This window comes from Haliotis asinina, chromosome 3, assembly GCF_037392515.1.
Source record: "Haliotis asinina isolate JCU_RB_2024 chromosome 3, JCU_Hal_asi_v2, whole genome shotgun sequence".
Lineage (NCBI taxonomy): Eukaryota > Metazoa > Mollusca > Gastropoda > Lepetellida > Haliotidae > Haliotis > Haliotis asinina.
The window spans coordinates 67796089-67822125 of NC_090282.1; the positions used below are offsets into that span (position 1 = coordinate 67796089).

The window sequence follows — 26037 nt, forward strand, 5'->3', positions numbered from 1 at the left end:
ATTCCTGGGTTCGATTCATTGTTGGGTTCATTCATTGAGGCTTTAGACCACAGTCCAATTAAACTGAACCCTTTTGCAATTTCAAAAGCTGTCAATGGATATTGTGGCGAAGTGAAAAATGTTACTCGAGTGGCTCTTTGCTAGTGGAATGTTTACGTAAACGGCAATCTTTGAACCTTTTGTCTATTAAACAGTTTGCCAACGTTGAGGTTGTCCGTTTCAGAACACAAAACATTAAATTCCTGTAAAGGAATTGTACGAGATCGTGCTCGATGTCTATCTGACATGAGTGAGAGGGATATTGTTGCTGAAATGAAGAGTCAAGGAGTGACTGATGTGAAACGTTTCACTAAAACGCAAAATGACAGTGTTATACTGACCAACACCTATCTCTTCACGTTTTCCCTTCCAAAATTGCCAACAAGTATTAAAGTGGGTTATTTCAATATCGGTATTGAGGTTTACGTTCCAAACCCTCTCAGATGTTACAGGTGTCAAAAGTTTGGCCACGGAGCAAAGAACTGCAATTGCAACCCTGTGTGCTCTCGCTGCAGTGATACTCATGACAGTTCCACATGCGCTACAGAAACTTTAAAGTGCGCAAACTGTAACGGAAAACATCTGGCCTCTTCCAAATCATGTCCACTTTTTCAGCAGTTGTATCAACTCAACAATCTAGACCAGCTCCAGTGACAGTATCTGTAGCTTGCCAAACAACACTTTCCTGGGTCGAACAACAAGTTACACTAGACACAGTAGCTCCAAATCCTCAGCTTGAGGCTAAAACCTCAACATCAGCATCTCAAACTGATATTATGCCAGACAATACATCCAACAAGGCAGTTAAGGGCGCAGGCCACTTATCCAGAAAAGAAAAGAAACAAATGGGAAGCAAAGCCAGGTCCCTCCAGCACTTGGAGGTACCTTCTACACTTCCAAATACTGTTGAGGTTCATAATTCATTTGAACCTCTTGACATGGAGATTAGTCCCTCGCACATTGTGAAGGATAGCAGACCTCAATTCCGATCTCAAATTAAGCCCCCATGAATGACTCACATATCATTCAGTGGAATTGCAGAGGATTGCGGAATAATTTTAATCATTTACAATTACTTATACAGGATTTTAAACCTTCAGCTCCATGTTTACATGAGACATATTTACCAAATACTGAGAAACTTGACTTAAGACAGTACAGTTCATACAATTTCTTCTCACCCCCGGGTGTTAAAGCAACAGGAGGTTCTTCGCTTCTGGTGAGACAAGGTATTATTCATAGCCATGTTTCTCTGAATACCCCCCTCCAAGCTGTTGCTGTCCGAGTAACTTTGCACATTGTTCTTACATTGTGTTCACTCTATGTTCCTCCTTCTTCATCTCTTCAGTATGCTGATCTTCAGGCGTTGTATGATCAACTTCCCAAGCCCTGTATCATCATGGGAGATTTGAATGGACACAACCCTCTTTGGGGAACTGCACACACTAATAATAAGGGGAAAGTACTAGAAGATTTTCTTGCCAACAATGATATATGCCTCTTTAATGATACTTCCAACAAGTATTTACATCCCGGTACAGGTACTTACTCATCCCTTGATCTGTCCATGACAGACCCGGATCTTCTGAATCAGTTTGAATGGTCGGTCCACAATGACCTGTGTGATCATTTTCCAACCATCCTCAAAGCTATTGCTCCGTCAGAAGCTCCTCCATCATCAAGGTGGAACTTTAAAAAGGCTAACTGGGCTTTATATAAAAGTCTATGTGCTGACAAACTCAAACCTGAACTTTTTCATGATATACCTGATGCCATACGATGTTTTTCAGATGAACTAAATAACATAGATGAAGAGTGTATCCCAAAGTCCTCTGCAATTCCACATGTGCGTAAACCATGGTTTAACAATGAATGCAAACAGGCTAGGAAGACACGGAAGAAAGCTGAAATGTTTTTCCGTCGCCTCCCATGGTCCATAATTTGGACAAATTTAAAATTTTAAATGCCAAAGCACGTCGTACCTTCAAGCAAAATAAACACCAATCTTGGCGGAACTATATATCAAAGATTAATTCGCGCACACCAATATGAAAGGTATGGAATATGATCCAGAAAATCAAAGGTAAGGGCTCTAAATCTAGCATTCACCATCTTAGAGATGGGAATCAATTATTGACCAATAAATCAGATATTGCTAATAAATTAGGTGAAACGTTAGCCAAACATTCTTCCTCATCTAATTATGTACCCGAATTCCAAAAATATCAAAAACTGCAAGAAAAGAAAACTATTCATTTCATTTCAGATAATGGGGAAGATTATAATGAAACATTTTCGATGCATGAGCTTCATACTGCTCTTGACCAGGCTCATGATACTGCTTCAGGCATTGATGGTATACATTATTAGCTCCTCAAGCACTTACCTGAGTCTTGTGTACAGACGCTCTTACATATTTTTGATGACATTTGGACATCTGGAACATTTCCTTCGTCGTGGCGTGATGCTGTTATTGTTCCCATACCTAAGCCCCGGTCGTGATCACACTGATCCCTCCAATTATTGACCAATATCACTAACTAGCTGTGTTTGTAAGACCATGGAACGTATGATAAATTATTAAATTAAATAACTTGTTTGGTACTTGGAAACCAATAACCTCATAAGAGATATACAATGTGGTTTCCGTAAAAACAGAAGTACTGTCGATCATTTAGTACGCTTGGATTTTTTTTGCTAAAAAATGCCATTATTAATAAACAACACGCAGTGTCGATCTTTTTCGATTTAGAGAAAGCTTACGACACGACATGGAAACATGGAATTTTAAAAGATTTACATGACTTTGGAGGCCGCCTGCCTCAATTTATATCCAACTTTTTAAATGATAGGCAATTTCAAGTCCGTGTGGGTTCTACCCTCTCTGATCATTACAGTCAGGATCAGGGTGTTCCACAAGGCAGTATTTTGTCTGTTACATTGTTTAGTACCAAGATCAATAATTTATCCAAGGTTTTAAATGATTCAGCCCATGGATCGTTATTTGTGGATGATTTTAATATTTCTTGTCGATGTAAAAATATGCGCACTATTGAACGGGAACTGCAGTTATGCTTAAACAAAATAAACAAATGGTGTCTTGAAAACGGATTTAAATTTTTTAAATCTATCATGCATACAGGCTTGAATTTTAAGCACTCAAATGAGCTGTCACAGATACGTTTTGACATCAACTAAGCTTGATGCCACGGGACACAGGTGGCTTGCTGCTCTCTCAGCATACGACTTCATCATCACCTATCGTGCAGGTAACACTAACATGGATGCTGATGGATTCGGAAGTAAATCAGATCACTCACACAGCAAGGAGTCCCACATCGAAACCCCATCCATCAAGGCCATCTGCCAAGTTCATCGCACCTCCTGCGTTGCTGTGGAAAGCTTATCTTGCGATGAAAAGGTTGTTTGCCCAGATGATATAATTCCGCTGTCCCCTACTTCATTGTCTTGGAAGAAGGAACCATTCAATGATCCACATCTTCGACGTGTAATCGATTTCATGAGGGAAGGAATTAAGTTCATGGCACCACGTTTGAGAATCCTATAGTGAGAAAATTACTTCAGGACTGGGACAAGTTGTTTCCCAAGGACGGGATCTTGTTTAGGCGAATCAACAACGTCGAAGGTATTGAACATCAGCTAGTTTTACCAAGCAACAAGATGCAGCAAATACTTCAGTCTCTCCATGATGACTCAGGACACCAGGGACGCGACAGAACTCTTTATCTTGTGAGGCCAAGGTTCTTCTGGCCTGGAATGTCTGAGGATACAGAGAAGTATGTCAAGAACTGTGGGAATTGTGCCTGACGCAAGGCCAAAACCTCGATAAAAGCTCCATCACTTGTCAGTATCCACACTTCACAACCCATGGAACTTGTCTGTTTGGACTATCTCCAGCTCGAGGAATCCACGTCGGCTACGAAAATATCCTGGTGATCACGGATCATTTTACTCGCTATGCCATTGCCTTTCCAACTCGAGGGCAACATAATCAGAGAATTCTGCCAGTTTACTGAGACAAAGAAGACTAGAACGACACCATATCACCCTCAAGGTAGTGGTATGACAGAGCGTTTCAACCACACAATATGAACATGTTGGGTACCTTGGATGAAGAGAAGAAGAGTGACTGGAAACTTATGTACCTGCGCTTGTCCTTTCCTACGATGCCACAAGATACGAGAGTACAGGATTCACTCCCTTCTATCTCAGTTGTTTGAACAACACTCTCGACTTCCAGTGGACGTCTTTCTTGGATTTGACCTTGGACAAGGACACGCTACCCACTCTCAGTATGCTAACAACCTCAAGAACGGTTACAGTTCGCGTACAACGTAGCTTCTAGGAAGGCGGGACAACGCCACAAACAAAATTATGACAAGAAAGTGAGAGAGTCCTTTCTACAACCAAATGACCGTGTTCTGGTGCGATGTGTCGGACTTAAGGGAAGGAACAAGCTGGCCAACAAGCGGGAAAAAAGCGTCTATGCCGTTGTGAAGCAACCCAACAAGGACATTCCCGTCTACACTTTCAAGCACGAGAGTGGCCAGGGGCCGATGAAGACGCTCCACGGCAACTTGACCCTGCCACTGGAATACCTTTCCCTCCAGTAAGACACACCCAAAACGGAGCAAGGCCAATCTAGAAGAGCAAGAATTTAGTATCAATTCGAATGAGGGAGTTTCCAGCTTCCGACAGATCTGAAGAAGAAAGTCAGGACGAAGGGGAGATCACACTACTACCCAGAATGAGGAGTCAAGCCAAAGCCACGGATCTGATCGGAAGTGCCGCGTATTCTGCTAGTACACTCTCAGGAGCTTTTGCCAGCCAGTGAGAGATCACAGCCAAAAGCTGACACAGTTATCTCCCCTTCCAACACTTCTGTTCCGGAAAGGTCGACTTAAACGCCCACCTCAAGTGCTCCTGTGGATACAGAAGATGCTGCAATCTCTCCTGTCGTCAGTGTTCAAACTGCATCACCAGCTCAGATGGAGGCCCTGGACTTGGGGAGACCAGTGGGTGACAAACTTCGGGGCCATCTTTCGTCAAGAATCGAAAGAGGAAGAAGTGTTTGTTTGAAGTTTTTGTACATAAATATAGTTTAGGTAACTTGTTTGGGGTTCGTTCAGTTTGGTGTGTGACAGATCCTTCGATGATTTCTTGATCATTGAAACCTTACGACCTTTAATAAGAGTAACAGGTGTCTTTTTCGGTTATTTGATGTTCCTTTCAATGGCTTGTCATTGAAAGCTTAACCAATTCAGTTGGGATATTTTCATCAGTATCCCTGTTTGGATATTTTCAATTCTCCCCCATTGGCCATTACCTTGGAGCTATAAATGTTGAATACAACATTTTCCAAAGGGGGAAAGATGTCGCCGACAGCTTTCAATTTCCCATTTATGTCACCAGAATCCGACTATGCAACATTTTATAATGTTGTAATCTCGGTCATTCAAAGGTAAGCCCTCTCAACATCTATTCTTTCTACATCTATATCATTGTTAGCATGCAGATAATATTATCATAAACATAACATCACTTACTAACTTAAATCACTAGCATTGGATGTACGACAGTGTCTGAATGATTGTTCAGTATGATTCTATATCTACGGTATACCAAATCATCAATTTTATATTATTCTGAATGATCGCTAATGCGTGACGTCACATCAGTTGTAAATATCCAACACGAAGCAGTAATGCATTACGTCATATATATTTTACCAATCAAACAATTATAGCATAATTATTACATTCCAAGCTTATACCTATAAGTGTATTATTCATTGCCTACGTATTCATATTACATGGATTCGACGGCCATGTCACCTACAATCCGACTATGTCGGACGTGCAACATTTTATAACAGGCAATAAACTTGTAACGATCTTAAGCGACGTTCTCCGTCTCATTATTTATTGTCCTTGGGTGAGTGAGTGAGTTAATATTTTACGTCAGATCGGCAATATCTCAGCCATATCGTGACGAGAACATTTAATACTCTCAGGAGGACAATAGTTTTTCAATACTTCAACCCCCTTTGAGGGTACACCCACTAACAAGTTATGAATTTAAACTTCCAATAATAAAATATTTATCTATTTACAATTCAGTCAATAAATCTACTTCTTTTAAAAATGCAATGACTAAATGAGAACTTGTGGTATTAAAAAGATCGTGAATTAAATACTGTTCCCTTGTGATGGGATACTCAACACAGTCAAGCAGGATGTGCTTGACTGTGATTCTTCCATCACAAGGGATACAAAACGGAGGATCCTCACCTTTAAGCAAATATTTATGTATATATCTTGTGTGGCCAATACGACATCGTCGCATAATGACTTCCTCAAATCTGGACTGACAACCCAAGTAGGTGTATCCAATATCCGGTTTTATTTCATGTAATTTATTGATACCTACTTGAGTGTCCCACTTCTTCTGCATCTGATCACGGATATACGTTCTAATGCAAGCTTTGTAATCTGAATATGGAAGGAGAAGTGGTGTCACAGATTTGTTTAGTGCTGCCTTGGCAGCAAGATCGGCCATCACATTCCCAGTAATACCTACGTGACTGGGTAACCAACAAAAGACGATGTCGTATTGGCCAGTAGCAAGAGTATTACACAGTTCAATAATTTCAATTAAAAGTGGATGTTTACAAGAAATATTTTTAATAGCCTGAAGGCAAGAAAGAGAGTCGGAATATATTATATACTGCTTACGTTTCGGGTGTCTTTGAATATATTTATGAGCTGTTAATATGACATTAGCTTCGGCTGTAAAAATATAACTATTGTCTGGTAATCTAGAAGATATTGTCCTGGATCCAATGACAGTGGCACAAGCAACTGCGCCACCGTCCCTGGATCCATCTGTAAATAAGGATTTGTAATTGTTATATGTATGTTTCAGTTGATTATATTCTTGTTTATACTGTAATTCATTAGTTTCTGATTTTTAAATGTAGCTAATGTTAGGTCAACCTGTGGCCTAACCAACTGCCAAGGGGGAGAAGAAAGAAGACGGAAGGGAGCTATATTGTCCAGCTCAATTCCAGCAGCAGCAATAAACGGCTTTATTCTGAGCCCAAGAGAAGACTTTTTGCTATATAAATCCTCATAAAGATGACTGAAGACACAGTTATATGCAGGGTTAGATTCGTTAGAGTATAGTTTTGTGATATATTGTAAAGATAATTTATACGGCGTTGTGCAAGAGATGGTTCATCGGCCTCAACGTAAAGACTGTCAATAGGTGAGGTTCTGAAGGACCCAAGACAAAGTCGTAGACCTTGGTGATGGACAGGATCAAGAAGTTTAAGATTACTTTTGCAGGCTCCACCATATACGATGGAGCCATAATCAAGTTTAGAACGAACGAGTGATCGATAGAGGTGGAGAAGGGTAGCTTCATCCCCTCCCCATTTTGAATTTGAAACCACTTTCAACAAGTCAAGTGCTTTCAGGCATTTAGTTTTGAGTGATTTAATATGTTGTAAAAACGTTAAATGTGAATCAAAGATTAGACCCAAGAATTTGGCTTCCTTCACAACTTTAATGGGCGTCCCATCTAGGGATAGTTCAGGGTCTTTATGTGGTTTGTATTTACGACAAAAATGTATGCAGTTAGTTTTCGATTTAGAAAATTTAAAGCCGTTTTCAAGACACCATTTATTAATCTTGTTTAAACACAACTGTAGTTGTCGTTCAGTGGTATGCATATTTTTACCACGACAAGAAATATTAAAATCATCCACAAATAACGATCCACCAATTGAATCGTTTAAAACCTTTGATAAACTGTTGATCTTGATGCTAAAAAGTGTGACAGACAAAATACTGCCTTGTGGAACACCCTGATCCTGATTGTAATGATCAGACAGGGTAGAACCCACTCGGACCTGGAATTGTCTGTTATTTAAAAAGTTGGCAATAAATTCAGGCAAACGACCTCGCAAGCCTAAGTCATTTAAATGTCTCAGAATGCCATATTTCCAGGTTGTGTCATATGCTTTTTCGAGATAAAAAAAGATAGACACAGCGTGTTGTTTATTAATTAGTGCGTTTTTAACAAATAATTCCAGTCGCACTAAGTGATCGACAGTACTTCTATTTTTACGGAAACCACACTGTATATCTGTTATGAGATTATTTGTTTCCAAGTACCAAACAAGTCGATTATTTATCATGCGTTCCATGGTCTTGCAAACACAGCTAGTTAATGAAATCGGACGATAATTGGATGGATCCGTATGATCACGTCCAGGTTTAGGTATTGGTACGACTATGGCGTCACGCCATGAGGGAGGAAAGTTACCCGATGTCCAAATATTATCAAAAATATTTAGGAGACAGGATTCTGGTAAATGTTTCAGGAGTTAATAATGTATGTTATCAGCTCCTGTAGCAGTGTCATGAGCTTGATGAAGAGCAGTATATAGTTCATGAAAACGTTTCATTGTAATCTTCCCCATTATCAGAATTGAAATTAATAGTTTTCTTTTCTTGTTGTTTTTGATATTGCTGGAATTTTGGTACATAATTAGAAGAGGAAGAGTGTTTAGCAAGGGTTTCACCCAGTTTATTAGCGATATCTGATTTATCAGTAAGCAATTGATCTCCATGTTTAAGATGATGGACAGTAGATTTAGTACCTTTACCTTTGATTTTCTGGACCATGTTCCATACCTTGGACATGGGTGTCCGAGAAGTTATTTTGGATACATAATTTTGCCAAGATTGGCGTTTGTTCTGTTTAAAAGTACGCCGTGCTTTAGCATTTTAAATTTTAAATTTATTTAAATTATGCACCATAGGATGGCGACGGAAATAATGTTCTGTTTTTTTCCTTGCCTTCCTAGCTTGTTTGCATTCATCGCTGAACCATGGTTTTCTTATGTGTGGAACTACAGAGGACTTTGGTATACACTCATCAGCTATGGAATTCAGTTCCTCAGAAAAAACATTTAATAGCATCAGGAACGTCAATAAAACGTTCAGGATTAAGTTTCTCCGCACACAGTGTTTCATATAAAGCTCAGTTAGCCTTTTTAAAATTCCGCCTTGATGATGGAGGAACATCAGATGGAGTTACAGATTTTAGAATAGTAGGAAAATTGTCACTTCCACAAAGGTCATCGTGGACTGACCATTCGAATTCATTTAGTAGTTCTGAATTTGTGAGTGACAAGTCGAGAGCAGAATAAGTCCCTCTACCAGGATGTAAATATGTGCTGGAACCATCATTATAAATACATAAATCATTGTCAGAACAAAAGTCTTCCAACAATTTCCCTTTAGTGTTTGTAGTTACACTACCCCAGAGTGGGTTGTGCCCATTTAAATCTCCCATTATAATACAGGGCTTCGGGAGTTGGTCATACAGGGCTTGAAGATCAGTTTTGGCAAACGTCGAAGACGGTGATATATAAAGAGAGCAGAGCGTAAACACTACATGTAAAGTAACTCTCATAGCAACAGTCTCCATATTAGTATGAAGTGAAACAGGGCTTTGAATAACGTTTTGTCTGACTAGAATGGATGATCCGCCAATGGCCCTATCGCCTGGAGGAGAAATACAATGATAGGCAATATAGTTCCGTATCTCAAAATTGTTATTCTGCTTTAAGTAAGTTTCCTGTAAGCAGAATGCTGACGGGTTAAAGTCCTGAACTAATAGTTGTAAATCATTAAAATTAGTCCTCAGTCCTCTACAATTCCACTGGACTAGTGGTGACGAAGTTATCGCTTAGGCGGATGAACAGGAGATCGACCTTTCACATTTCTTGAAGGTGACAAGCTGTGTGTCCGACAATGGCCGGCGTCTGACACATCCATCTCTTCAAGTGATCCAAATTTATTGAACAGCTGGACCTGATTTTTAGCCCCTTTAGAGGTTCTACCACTCTGACACTGTTTTGAAGGTTCGGTTTTTGATTTAGATTTGTTTTTTGCAATATGTTGTACATTTGTTTCTGATCTGGACAGCCGTACTGGCTGTGATGACGTTTGTGTCTCACTTAAAGACGAATGCGTATCACAAGATTTCTGAGAAGGAAGAGTTGATTGTGATGTAAGAACGGTCTGTGAGCTGGACGTCTCTTGTGAAGGCGGCACTTTGACTACAGCAGATAACAACGTGGGTGCAGATGTCTTCGCCCATGTGTAATCAGTCTGGCAACCTATGGTTTTGAGAGATGCAAGGTTTGGTTTTGGATGAGCGAGCGCACCTGATGCAACACTGGCAAATGTAGTTCCTGGTTGCTCTTGCGCAAGAACAATTTTCTTTGCTTCTATAAAACCTATATTACGATCATGTTTGACTTGAGAGATTTTAGTCTGCAGTTTCCATGAGGGACATTCCTTAGACGAGGACGGATGGTTACCCGACCAGTTAACACAAGAAGGAGATTTGTCACATTGTGTACTATCTTCACAAGTTTCACAAGACAGGATGAGCCATGACCATATTTTTGACATTTGTAACATCTTAAGGGATTAGGGATGAAAGCATCCACTCTCAGTTTACAATAGCCAGCATTAAGTGAGTCTGGACGAGTTGGGACACCAAATGTGAATAAATAAGTATTGGTATTTAAAATTTCATTGTTCCTTTTAAATGTGAAGCGTTTAACATCAGTGACTCCTTGTGATGTCAATTCTGACAGAATGTCCTTTTCAGGCATGTCTGAGAGGCAACGTTTTGTGTCACGGACAATGCCTTTACTACAATTCAATGTCTTGTGAGGGGAAACCTGGACAGGAACATTAGCCAGTACTTTAGTTGAAAGGAGAATGTTTGATTGTATTTGTTTCTTACATTCAATCAAAAGGCAGCCAGAACGGAGTTTTTTAACCTCCTTTACTTCTCCAACTAAACCTTCAATACCCTTTGCTATAGCAAAAGGGTTCAACTTGAGTGGATTTCCATCTGCAGCAGACATGACCAGAAACCTAGACCAATTCTTCTGATTATTTTGTGATGGTGAAGCATCATCATCCTCAGATGAGAATGAATCTTCAGGATCATACGAACGTTTTTTGTAAGGGGCTGCCATGGTTGTTTTAAGTATGATTCATCCTCCTGGCTCCCCACCCACCACGGAGTGTCAACAAGGACAATGCCTCATATCTGTGGATTTCCACCAGATGGCACCAAGGATACCAGGAGGGTATACTCAAGTAGAAACATATCTTGAGAAGATATATTCTACCAGATTGGCCCATGAGCCACCGCCTTCTGGGCATTGAGACTCTAGGCAAAATAATTATTCCATTTTGCAATCGTGTGATTTTTAAAGCACTTGATGCCAAGATAGTTCTTTTGAAAAGTATAACAAGCAGTTGAAGAAATATTTTAAAAACCTTCAAATACGCAGGGCTTGGCATGACCAGCCGATTGGTTGAACCGGGCCCATTCAACCTCCCGTCTAGGCGAAGTCAGGGCCAAAGTGGTGTATTGAGCAACAGGAACACGGTTACAGGTCCCTATTGCCCTCAACCACCAGGATCCCCTCCTCCGCCGACACAGGGCCGCAACCCACGGCAAACGGGTTGGTGGACCAAATATTCCCCCGGGTCCACTACGGGGGTGTTGGCGAGCTCTTGGCGTTACCCAGCACTCGCCACGGGTGCCTTGTCCTTGGGACATAAACATATGCCTAACACTAAATGCCTTTATTTCCCACCCAGCTACTTATACCTACGTCCACCTTAATCTGACTTAAGTGCTTCGCTGTGATAGGGGGTCACCTGCTTCGTTACGAAACAAGAACTGGTCCGTCTCGGAACAAATTCTACTTATGACAAAGCAGAATGGGAAACCAGTTTCGTCTCGAAATGAGGGCTCACCTATCCTTGGGTGTCTCCAACTGTCGAGTACTCCTTATATACATGATATCAGGCCAATCCCACTAAGCGCGGTGCATACCCCCACCCTTGGAATGGAACCTTCCAATATCTGCAGCCTATCGCTGCGCCGAAACGGCAAGCGACACCAAACAAATTAGCGACAGCCGTAACACTCCTGGAACATCGGTAAGAATATCCATTTAATATTGCCAGAATTTATAATATTTATATTCCCAATTGTGTTAATAAAACTAACACAATATTATCGGAAACAACTATAATAAATAAGCCCTGTTACACCGTCAACACAACAACCACCTCTTACATACACCGACATAGTTTCGGGAACATTCGAGCACAGTGCGCCGCATTGCCATTCACTTAGAACTTTCCCGAACAGGAAGAAAATAATAGATTGCCAAGGGGAGGCAGGCTATCAAGAAGGCCTGCCGCTAAAATACTATTACCAGTGAACATGTGATAATGAAAGTGACCCACAATCCACATCCAAAACTCTGAAATTTGTGATCCAATGATAACTATCACTTGATCAATGATAATACAGATTACATAAATATTACTCTCGTAACACATCCAAGGAAATCGCAGATTGATACATTATTGGAGCGCCTGTTTTCCTCTTTATGTACATATACTTGGTGTGATACTTTCAGTAAACATGACATATAAGAACTGATTTGAATTTGCCTGTGTTTGTGACTTTTCCCACAGGTGAGAAGTGTGGCAAGATGCAGTCAGGTTTTTGCTTTTATCACTATTTGATAGTGATTCACAAAAACATGGCCATGTGATATTTGGATTTCTACAATGAACGCTACGGTGATTTCTTTTGAATGTGGAATGTATTTTATTATTATTATTTTATAAATCATATGAGTAACATGGATAAATTATGACATGCTCTAGTGCAACGTGAATGTCATGGGAAGTTACCTACCCCACTCAATAGTATGTACTCATCCGTGAAGACCTGTGTAAAAGTTAGTAATTCAAGAACAGTAGCGTTTGATACCTCCCGTGGAGTAAGACAACGATGTATTCTAGGTCCTGTACTTTTTATACTTTTTATTAATGAATTTGCCACTGAACTTTATGTGCCTGGTAACATCAGAGTGTTCGTTGTTCAGGACTACTGCTACTAACGTTTGCCGACGACATCGTTCTTTTTGCTACTAGTGTTATTGGTCGTCAACGACAACGAAGGCTCCTAGAGTCATTTTGTTTAAGCTGGGCACAAGAGCTGAACTCAAAAAGTCATTGACAAATATCACAGTATTTCGAAATGGTGGAATTCTGTCAAAAATTGCTGAAATAGACCTTCAATAATCAGCCTATGGATGTTGTAACCTGCAGTAGGTATCTTGGTATCATGTTTTCATCAAGATTAATATGACAAAGGCGAGTGAAACTTTTGCAAATCAAGCAAACAAAGTCTGTCTTTCAGTAATTAGAATCTTTAGGATTATCCAGGAAATAACGTACTCTACGGCACGGATTATTTTTGATAGGAAGATTGCACCAGTACTACTCTACGGAGCTGAAATTTCAGGAAACAAATACTGAGACTCACTTGAAAGGATTCAGATGATGTATTTTAAAAGATTTCTTAAAATTTGAAAGTTTGCCTCTAACAAGGCTATCCTCGATGAACTCGGGCGTTATCCAGTCTTTGGCCAGATCAAAGTACATGTAATTACGTTTTGGTAAAAACTGCCAGACATAATCAAGAACGTTATCCCATGCAGTGTTATAAGATGCCCAAAACAAATTTACTCGGGTGTCAAGTGTGAGATCTTTCATATTCCAAAACGGATTTTCACACGCATGGTTAAACCATGGTGTTGGCGATGTGAACGTATTGAGCCTACCTTCGAACAACTCATCAAAAATATATCCTACTTGGCACAATGACATCTGAAGTTCAACGTTTCTTAGACACTATTCATAATGCAAATATGACCTTCGCATGTCACGGAATTGAAAAGAAAACATTTAATACGTGCGTACTGCAAATTCTGAAATTCCCAAAGCAATATGAAGATAAACAAGTTTAGATGTAAAAACATATCCCCATAACAGACTATGTGTACACTCTATGTGATACCTTGAAAGCTGAAGACGAGACACATGTCTTTTTTTAATGTAAATACTACGAATATATATTTATTCTTAATATCTAGTAAAACTCCGAGAAGTGTATATAGTTCCGTTAACCTTAGAATCGATCTTCAAAGAAAACATACGGTCAGATAATGGCTTTAACTGCTTTATTTCTGCATAATGTATTCCAACCAAGATCTGGATGCAGTTTACAATTGTTGATCGATTATATAACAACTGCATAACTGTACCGTAGGCCACAAGACCGACATTACGCAAATAAACTGTCTGTCTGTCGCGGGTTTGAAACCCACGTTCACTTTGATTATGATTCTTGACTTGGCATGTTCCAAAGCTAACGTTTAACTGAATAGTTATAACTAAAATGACGCACACGATGTGTAAATGTGCATTGGAATCTGATTGCCTGTCTGTCTCAAAGTCCCCGGAACTCATCAGCATACACTAGTGTGTGGATGCGGGGCCATAGAAATAGAGATTATTATTATGTTCTACAGATAGATCTAAAACTAACATTATCTCAGCTATTCCTCAAAAACAGACTCATTAATTCATATAAGAGATCAAGGAGATACCAAACCAAGGGCAATGAGATCAATGGGGAGCCTGACGACAATGCACTAGGGATGCAAGCGAGACATTTCAAAGACGCGGTCCGATTATTTATCATGCTTTTCCTGAATATTGCCAAATACATTGCTGTCTAAAGGGACAGAAAATTCAATGCTATAAATAAATTGACTGGCCTTATGAAAAAGGACAAGATAAGGTTTGTTGGCTACAGTTCTATATGGGCCTGTGCCATAGATGTTTAAAAGCATCATTTCCCTTAACGCCGTGGACAAGTTCAGGGTTGTACCACGGATAGACCTCGGAATCAAAGCCACAGGCACAGGAGACGATAGTAAAAGCAACGAGCCATGCCATTATGTCGTTTGAGATTGTTAACTGTTTCACAAACTGTTTGTGACAAGGAACAGCATCCACTGATAACGTGTTGGACAGTGTGTAAATTCATTGCATAATCAACATTTCATGTAAATAATTTCTTTTAGAATCACACTTAGGTGTTTCACGATGCAATGGCTTCCCAGAAATCTTTTCCATGAAGGACCGTCTCTGAGCAGACTTGGTGACTGACTTCAGTGCATTGCCATCAACAAAGAGGATGAATTGTATTATTATTAATATTATCATTAATGCAATCTATAAACCATCCATCTATGCTGAACTAATTATGCCGGAAACCACATGATTGTTTACCAAGCAAGCTATGGTCAGTTAATGAAATATTAATAAATGCAATTCAAGTCTAATAACTTTTATATAAACATAGATTAACACATGCAATTTTTTAGAAAACATTGTTTTACTAATTTTTATCCATTAATACATTCATAATAAGTGCATTTGGAATTTTGTTCAATTCAGAGACTGTCTGGACTTAATGGTTTCCAGAATGAAATTTTGATGTGTTTTTTTCTTTCTAAAACAACATTTTCGCATGGACAAAACACAAAAAAACTTAGGTGTAATCATATTTTCAAACACGACGGAGGGAAAGGGTGACTTTAATGTAACCTTGCAGTAATTTATTAAGCGTCTACTAATAATCCAAGAGGTCGCAACTAGTAAAGAGTGCTGACAGAACTGCTCACTGTAGGTAAGGCCACCATTCACACCAGTGCAATTACAGATCTACGAGAATGGTTGGGCAAGTCGAATTCCGCTTACTTACAGACCACCGGCATATAGCTGGAATATTGATGAATGTTGTGTTGAAGCATTTAATACAATGAATGAATTTGACGTTTTTTTATTACAAAAGGTGACAGAGTCCCTGATTACTACTTAACTTTTCATCTAGAACAGTACCATGAAATGCATCTCGAAATTATAAGATTGCCCGCTGTAGTTAAGCACGGTTCTTCCATGGAATATTTATAGGTATTTGTGAATATGTACTATGCAAATTATGACTGTTGATTATGGATGACAAGGACGATATGTTGTAAAATTTGACAGTCACAATTTAGTATTCACAGTTTCTGGTGAAACATGTGCATCCTTCAAAGAAGACCTTCCTCGTCGGACCCAGAGTTCCAGAAGCAGGAAGACCACCCCCATAAACAGTGCTACACCACCAGCCAGGTAAAACATCATGATGTAGTCTCCCGTTATGTCTCTGATGGCTCCTGGTAAGGAACAAATTCTTTACAAGTTTGAACGGTCATGGGTGTATATAAATTCAATCGGTTGTCATGGTTAGTGTGTGCGAAAGTAAGTAGATTGGGGAGTAAGGGGTGAAGTCAACTTTCTCCTCTAGTAGATTCTCTCTCTATTTCTCTATATTAATATATTATCAAAGTAAGAGGGAGATGGGTGGTCAGGTTCGCTGTCTAAATGACTTCTCATCGTATCCCAGTTGCATACACTGATGCCTATGGATTGTATGTTCCAGACTCGAGTAATTGCAACCACCGCCATATATCAAACAAACAAGCAAAATCCAATTGGGAGTGACCTTGAACTTCTCTTGAAGAAGACATATGTTTGTGAATATTTTCACAATCAGATTAAGGAAAAATTATGCAAGGCATTCTCTTAGAACCTACCATTCACGGGTCCGCTGCATATATCGGCAATGCCGGCAATCCCAAAGAAGAAAGACAAAGCTGAAGAATACATAGCGTGTCCACACAGTTGATGAACAATAACAGGAACGCACACATTCACCACAGGTATTAGAATCCCATGACCCACCATCAGCGCAACCATCGCACCATGATCATCAAAATAGGTTAATCCAAAACTGAGCAATCCACACACAGAAAGGGCTGCAGCTGAAGACAGAAGAGCAGGTATGTTCAGCACTGTGTCCATAAGTCCTCCAAGGAAGCTTCCAACAACTCCGGAGACTGTGAAGGCAGAAAGTAGTAACGACGCAGCCTCTAGAGAGTAGCCTCTGTTTTCAGCAATGTCAACGATGAAAACGGGCAGTCCAGTATAAAATGTCCATATTGGTAATTGACAAAGTACAAATATTGTGTACGATACGTTTTTGAATACGCTGATATTAAACGGCTTAGATTTGGGCTTGGGTTCTCCTTTCGATGTTTTCTTTAGAAATAAAGGCTTCGTCAAACAACGTATTGTGAATCCTAGAACACACATGTTAAAGTTGATTCCCCCCAGGAGCAGAAATGCCCCCCTCCATCCGTAAGCATCAAGTAGAATCCTGTTTAACTGTGGGGATATGAAGGCGCCAAGTTTTGCCCCGGCACTGATGAGAGATACTCCCACGCTCATGTGTTTTGTCATGACTATGCTCACCACCATGTAGGACGAGAAATAGGCCAAACATAGTCCAAATCCTGTAATAAACACAGCACATGAAATCATGGATTGCTCGTAAAAGTCGCTTTGCTAAATGCGTTATTAAATACTAAAAACTATATCCTTTAATCAACACAGCACACGACATCATGGACTGTTGACAAAAGTCAGATTGTTAAACACGCTATATACACTAAAAGCTAAAACTATATACGACTGTATCTTAGTTACAATAAAAATACTTTCATTTTGACATATATATATAAACTGAAAAGTACTCTGCTTCAAAATTACTGTTCTTACCACATAACGATGGCTATCTTGTTTTCTCTGTGTTTTCAGTTGTACAAAGTGGTTTTCGAATCGAGTTCTTAACAAATTCAGAAGATTCGTTTCAGAAGACACTGATTGACTGAAGAACATGCAGATCCTGTTATTATTTGTGCAGTCAACAGTTCGGGTGCGTATGAATGGATCGTGTTTGTAGGAAAAGGAGAAACGCTGACGTTCAATATGTATTGAAACTGGTACCTGTTATAAATCCCACAGTTACGATGAGCACCTCCACATTTGGGGCAAAGCTGGCCCCAACACATCCACCCAGTGACAGTACTGCTCCTAGTATGACAGAGGTTGCCGGCCCAAGCTTCTGGACTATTGGACCGCAGATTATAGCTGGAGAAAATAGGGAAACTCAGATTTCAGTGTGTCGGGAAAATATGAATAGAAAGCTAAAAATATAACAACATTTTATACAGAACATATTTTCCATGCCTAATCAGTGTTAACAAGTATACAACAGTATATGCGTGCACTTTAGTTTGTTTAAGATAAGTAAGCTATGGTTACTCTGAACAGGCTTATGATGAAGTACGATACAACGAACAACTGTCTCGGTCACAAACACTTCATGTATATTTTGTTTGAAATGTGTATAATGAACCATGGTTCTAATTTTACCTACATAAAAAGATAATCATTTCAGACGGCGTACATTAAGTTTTAAATTTCATTTAGCATGTCTACGTTCTATATTTATGAAACGCAATTCTAATTATTACAATGGCTAAAAGCATTAAGACTGTCTATGCAATGAAGGGGATCGAGAGAAAACAGAGACGTGAGATTATGAACATATGGAGAAAACGTAAAGCCTCAATTATATGCTTAAAGGATATCTATACTTCTGGAAAAGCTGAAAACATTGTGATAAATAAGTATGGAATCAAAAGTGTCATAGCTCCAATTAGCTCAAATTCGAGAGCTGTGGCACTGTTATTTAATATTGATGTAGAAATCAAAATATACATAAATTAAGAGAGGTATCAGTGGTAATTATTTCATTGCAGACACCAAAGTGGATGGCACCTTTTTGAGGAAACTGATGAATTTGATAATGAATCAGTGGTGCTGTGTGCTGACTGGAACGCAGTTATGGATCCAACCATTGATTTAGAGAACTATACCCATATAAATAATCCCAGTGCACGAAAAATAAGAAGGGATCCTGGAGAAGGTAAATGAATAAAATCTTGTGGATATCTGCGGTGACCTCAATATTGACACAAAAACATATACCTGGTGGAAAAAAGAAGCCAAGACAGCAAGCCAGACATGATTTTTTTACTGATCTCTCAAGACATTTCTAATGTTGCTGTGGGCTCTGCGATTCTACAGTAAGATAAATCAGATCATTTAGCCATTACTTAACCTTGTCTTCAGATAGGAAAGCTAGAGGAAAGGGCTATTGGAAGTTTAACACATTGCTCTTGAGAGACGAGGAATATGTTAAACTAGTTAAAAATGAAGCCCAGGCAACTAAAGGCAATATGTAATGAACTCTCAAACCAATGACATTGTCGATGTCGATAATGATTGACCTTGTTGGTAAATATTTGGGTCAAATCTACCACATATAGCTCCTTTTCTAAAAAGAAAGGAATGAAAAACCTTTGAAACTAAAATCGAAAATTACACATTTGGAGGATACAATACGTAGTGATCTTGAAACATTGGTGAAATCCTCCTTTCCGATCTTTCTAAAGACAAGATAGAGTTTGAAAAATTTAAAGAGCAAGAGGTTAAAGGATATTACTGAACGGAAACCGAAATTTCAGTTATATGAAGAGGGAGAAAAGTCATCAAAATGTTTTTGTAATCTTGAAAATAAAAATTATGTAAAACCAGCATTAGTCTCATGTCTGCCACGGGTGAATTCGTTACTGGTGGTAAATATATATTAGACAAACAAAACAAAACAAAACAAAAGGCTTTTATCAAAACCTGCATTCTGACCCTGAGCAAAGCCCTATGAATGACCAAAAAACTACATGTATTCGGTTTCTTTCAGAACTAAATATTCCAGGACTTCCAAAATTTAAAAAAAACTGAATTAGAAACCCCATTCAACAAAAGCAAATTCCTAGCACAATCAAATCATTGTAAACAATATGAGTTCAGGTATCGATGGATATTCTATAACGGTTTTGTTACGACAGTATGTTTTCTGTAACCTGTGTTATTGTTAAGTAAGTGATTGAGGTTTGGGTGATAGTTATTATGGGTCACATTTCGTAATAGTGTTTTATCGGACGTACTTTTGTGTGTGCTTTGACAGTTGATAAACACGAGACCGATCGCGAAGATTCCATACTTCGCTGGAATGCTCAAGAATCAGTGACTGTATATATAAAGGCTGGTTGTTGTGTTGACACACACACGGACTTACACTCAGAGTAATACTGGAGTTGTGTCGTCATCTGGTCTACCTACATCTGTTCGCCTTTTCGCCAACGTTGAGCTACATTCAAGATCGCTCGCTGTGAAAGATCTAGTAGAACTATTTCTCACTCTCAAACCAAGACGCTGGTGCGTTGATATTGTATTTGTGACCCATTACTTCAGATTTGTCTCAGTTGTATTGTACTAGAAACCTTTATTGTGAATAATTGTACCTTGCTCTTTGGTCAGCATACACTACTGAATATTTTAGACGTGTCTGTGTCATATTTTGCTGGTTCTGAGGGGATTTCTTATACCGTTTGTCGCAGGAAATGATTAACCGTAACACTTTTCAAATATGTTTGCCTTGGCTTGGGACAGTGGATTCCTTGTTCATATTGTTCATCTTGACCTGATCAAGTGACTACGTGATGTGTCACACCTGGCTGGGTCTATTATTGTGAAGAGATCCACCTTTGTCAGTGGATTGGCAACATGTCCAAACAGCCGAGACAAGGTCGCCGTTTAACATTTTCTGTTCCCCATTGAACTTAACTCGACCTGCCGTTTGTGCCAACTGACCTACGGGGTCATGCATATGTAAAGTAGCTCAGGTCAGGCTGAACAAGCTGTAGAATGTTTACACTGACAAAAAGTGATGTTTTACCCGAGATGTGTAGTTTGCAAGCTGTCTCATTACCATTGAGTAATATTTTCACTAACTTATGAAAATCTACACATGATATTAAGCTATTGGATTTCCAGTTCAAGTTTATTCATAGGATTATATATGCCAAAATAAAATTAATGAAAATGAAACTAGTAGATAAAAATGTTTGTATATTTTGTAAAATGGAACCTGAAGATATTGTCCATATATTTATTTCCTGCGAATATGTACAGACGTTTTGGAACGAGTTAAGAGTGTTTCTTGGAAACATTCTCAATACTGAATTAGTATTCACAAATTTCACAATCCTGTTGGGATTGGGTTTTCATCCTGGCTGAGATTTTGTCAACAACATTATGCTGGCTGTCGAATGGTTTATGTATACCTGTAGTATTAATAATAAACTTTTGCATGAAGCAGACCTCATGACGATACTACGGGATATCGTAATAGTCGAAAGATACACAGCCAGGAAAAACAACAGGATTGCCAAATTATACAAAAATTGTCAAATAGATTAAATGTACATTTAGAGAATGTCTAGTAGATTAATGTCATGCGACATGTATCTCACGTGTTGTACCATAATTTAATTTCTGTAATATCAACTTTTACACCACCTACAATGTACACCATCTGAAATGAAATGAATGTAAATACTCACAAAAAAATATGGTTAAAGGAACATAAATACGAGTTCAGTTTGAGTTGATTATTCCCTTAGTTGAACTGTAAGTAGTAAGTTTCAAATTTATGTTTTGGAGTTGTTATGTTTACTAATACGCATACCAGAGGCATTCAGAAAACACAAAAAGCGTCTCGTATTGTGCACATACTCTCGGGCAATTCTGTAAATAATGCCTACGACAGCATCGCCACCTCTCGTAAGTCTGTCTCAGAATAACACGAGGTGGTAACGAATGCAATGGGGTGGGGAAGTCAACAACAGTCAATGCCAGTCAATGCTAATATAATGTTACCTGAAAAGTATACTAAACCTGGGACAAAACCTGTAAAGGTAAGACTGTGTTATGTAATGAAGATTATTAATCCCCTAATCCAATAAGACTCCCTCCTTAAGGTGGCAGAGATATAAATGAGGTTACGAAAAATTCAAGACTGAGTGTGTATAGACGACCATACCAGTATGTGAAATAATTTTCAGGATCACTAGTAAACGGCTCTAGGAAGTTTTAAATGCTTTAGAAAATTTTCTATCCTAACTAAAGAAAGATACAAAACTCTCAGAAGTAGTTACTTCTTATTTCTTTAATAAAGTTCTAAGTTAAAACATCAACGTTACAAACTGTGCCAGTGCCAGATGATTCAGCACAACTTTCAGGTTTATAACTATTCAAACAATGGCAGTCGAGTTAAGCACTTCGTCAATCAGGAGGGAAACAAGGCCATGGCGCAATTGAGAATTTTTCACTTTACTTCAGCAAACCGAGCTACCGTCATTCTATTTTACCAGCCGGTGGAAGCTTTACGTAGCATCGGGCTACCTGGCTAGTGGTTATTTCGAGCGCTGGATCATACCCCCTGTGTAAATTATGCCGATACACAACGACTGCATCAGTGACGTCTGAGCTCTAGTGGTGCTGAAGACGTCAAGGATTTGGACAAACACGACTCCCAGACCGAGGGAAAAACCTCTAGACAGGAAGTTGATGCACATACAGGAAACTAGCACTATCAACTTGGCCGATGACGTCAGTTCCGGTGTCTGAGCACTGTCATAAGAAACAAAATGGATATGCATTTAAATTAATTTTGACATCGGTCAACATCGACTGATGCCATTAACACATTGGAATGAGATCACGATGAGTTCCTTTAGGTAGCCACAAGGCAGAGGCCATGTATTACAATGTGTCCTCCACACATCGAAGCATTTCATAGAATTCCTCATATATTACTTTTAGGATTATCAAAACTCTTTTGACCCGGAACAGTTACAAATCATTATGTGATCTTTGTGGGGGTATCAATTTTGTACACATGTACGAGGGGTGGGAGGTCATCAATATGATGAATTTGACACAATATAGAAGGCCATAAAAGATGTGTACAGCTCTATTTAGTTGGACATTACAGCTCAGTAGAAAGAACGCACTTGAGGAATGACTTCACAGGTGGAAAGTTTGACGTTTCAACAAGATGAACGTTTTGACGTTTTTGACGAGTACAAACTGTAGTTTTGAAATGCAGACTATAATTATCAAAATTTTCCTATAGCCTCAACTAATTAAATAACATACATGATTGTAACAAGTTTAGTATCCAATGTATTTGAACCATCAAAGTCTACCAATGTGCTAAATAATGTTGACTGTATACAGGTGAAAGAATGCTAATTCGAGGGAAATAATCGCCAAGCAATCTACCTGCCACCATCAAAGGATGCTGATAACGCATGTTCCCAGCATTACCTTAGGGACAGTTGTCATGGAATGCTGGTATAAATTTGAAATTAATTGTTTATTGGTAATGCCTGCCAGGTGGGTCACAGTATGGTTTGTTTTTTTTTCTCTCGAAATTTTTCGATATTTTACGAGCAAATCATTATGATCAGGGAAAGGTACACCGTGATTACTCATATGCCATATTAGGTCTGAATGATTGTACATGAGTTTTGAGTCTGAAATATCAACCATTTTCAAATAATTCCCAAAAAACATTTTCTAAAGATTTCCGGCATTACTTTTTTATCCAGCAATGTCTTTTACCCGGATTTCTCAGTATGGCCGGTAGACTCGGGTATCTCTCTGGAAGATGCCAATGCTCCTTCGTCTGGTTCCACACGAACCTCCTGGTTGGCAGCACCTTCCTGGAAATCCCGTAATGACCTTGCCTTGTTGACCGAAATCATTTCCAACGTAGACGAGTTTGGTGCGGCAACCACAGAGAAAGACGGATCAGCAGACTTTGAAGTTGTCCAGATGGAGAGTTTGTTGGACACAGCCATAGCTGAAATTGAGATTTCGGGCTTGATCATTGACTCAACCATTTCTAAAGATCCCTAAATGGTAAAAGCCGCTGGATGAACTTCAACAGGCGCTGAACATGACAGAACATTCCATAAACAGCAACTTTAAAGGCTGATTAATTTTGGTCCATGCATAGACGTGTAGAAACTTCATTCGTGCTCATCACGACCATATGTGTTACCGAACACTGCTTCAATGTCCAAAACTGACTGGAATTGTGATGTTAACATTTTGTTAACACCAATACAGCACACTTCTGTTTAACGGGTACATGCTTTTAATGATTTGTAAGTCTATTGCTTTTAAGCCTATGGGTTTCTATTTGGAAACATTTTCGGAAAACCCCGGTAATAGTCCAAATTAAATGTATTGCATGATGTGGCCAATTCTTGTGACCAGCGGCTTGCACCAAGCCTATCCACAGTGATGGGGAGTTTCACATTCACGACCACGGACGTGACTCACTTCTGTGTTTAGCAAATTACCATTAAACGGTCGTTATTGTTAAAGATGCACAACTCACTCTTACACATAACTGTCTCCTAGACGGCCAGTCACTCTGATACATGACACAGTCTCCTAGACGTCCAGTCACTCTGACACATTACAGTATCTGCTAGACGGCTAGTCACCCTTACACATTACAGTATCTGCTAGGCGGCTAGTCACATTTACACATTACTGCTTAAACACTTACACACTTTCTGTACATTTCTCGTTCAAAAATGAAAAGGGAACTTTTTCCGGGGAATTGTTTGACCTTGGCAAATTTAAGACCCTTTATCGGTACATTTTTAACCGACTTTTTAATGAACACCTAACAAACCATACCTGTTTAACAACACGTGTGACCAAATGTCTGTTCATATAAACTATGTGACCTAAATACCATTAAACATATTTCAATGTGAACATGTTTATATTAGGGACAACATGCAATACAAGCGATGACATTTTGCCTGAGGAATTTGATTTCCTATCGTTTCAAAGAAGAGTACAAAAGTATTTTTCATAAAATGATACACAATAAAGAACCTAGCTATTTATCTGGTATGCTTCTGGAATATCCCTCTGCGAATATGTCCTGTGATCAGAGACATTCAGAGGAACTCTTTCTTATCAAGCACTGGAAACATATTCTGTTAAATTATGCAGTGTAGGATGTAGTGCTTTATATAGAATGGCCCATCTTGTTGTTGTGGTGCTCTCTGTGAAGATAAGTTACATTATCTCTTCCTGCGTCCAAATTGTGATAATTTATGAAAAGATGTGTATTTTTATAGAAATGGAAATATTGAAACATTACAAAATGAAAATTTAAATTGTTAAATCTGTACTTTGGTATCCCTCTTCGGACTTCCGGACGCGATAGGTCACAGTTTACATGAAATGGCAACTGAGTGCGTTTAACGGGTCGGTGGGGTGAGGCTTTGATGTTAAAAGCGTTCGCTTGTTGCGCTGGAGACCTGGGTTTGATCCTTAGCAAGGGTACAATGTGAAAACCAATTTCTGGTTTCTCCTGCAGTGATATTGCTGGGATATATATGGCTGGAATATTGCTAAAATTAAAATTCGCATACTAATAAATATGAATAAATATGAAAACAAAAGGACCTGTGACCAGCTGAACAATGTGGTCCTAACAAAGCCTTTTGAATGAGAAAACATTGAGGCAGTAGTGAAACCGAAGCATAAGGGAGGATTATATCGGTGTCGAATGCCCAAAAGAATCCGTAAAGTGGCAGTAAAATCTACCCCTTTTGTTATAGCGGTACGTCTGAATACCTGATTGCAGTAAACGTGTCTGGCAGAGTAATTTGCTCTGAAACAGATGAGCTAAACTGATTGTCATATATATCAATCTCACTATTAAAAACTAAGATGTTTCCCCTAATCTGCATAAAGATACTTTTGCAATCTCATGAAAAGTCAGCTTGATGTTTCTTCACATACATGTAATTTGCTATTGTCTCTGAAGCAAGGCAACTCGGTCCACATAACAGATTAATAACACTGATAAAACGAATTCGTAAGGACAAACGTTCGTTACTGTCGTAGTTCCTTCGCGAAATGTCCAAATATAAACAAAAACTATATATTGTACTTGGGCTACACTGTCTCAGTAAAGAACAGATTACAGATTGTTTTGGTTACAAATAGGCTGGGTCTCATCCGGGACTCGAACGCACACTCTCACTCATGCACCTTGGCATCTATACAATCACGGCATCTTCTGTAGCAAATAATGTACACGCAC

At 39.0% G+C, this 26037-nt stretch overlaps 1 protein-coding gene across 1 annotated transcript; it reads right to left on the reverse strand.

Moving 5' to 3' along the window:
- Positions 1 to 16088: 16088 nt before the first annotated feature.
- Positions 16089 to 22516, reverse strand: LOC137277005 (monocarboxylate transporter 6-like). The gene is made up of 4 exons (XM_067808664.1): positions 22330 to 22516; positions 17931 to 18074; positions 16679 to 17437; positions 16089 to 16258 (listed from the first exon to the last, which is right to left on the reverse strand). The coding sequence occupies exons 1-4, from the start codon at positions 22466 to 22468 to the stop codon at positions 16089 to 16091; spliced, it is 1212 nt and encodes a 403-aa protein (XP_067664765.1). The 5' UTR covers positions 22469 to 22516.
- Positions 22517 to 26037: the final 3521 nt, after the last annotated feature.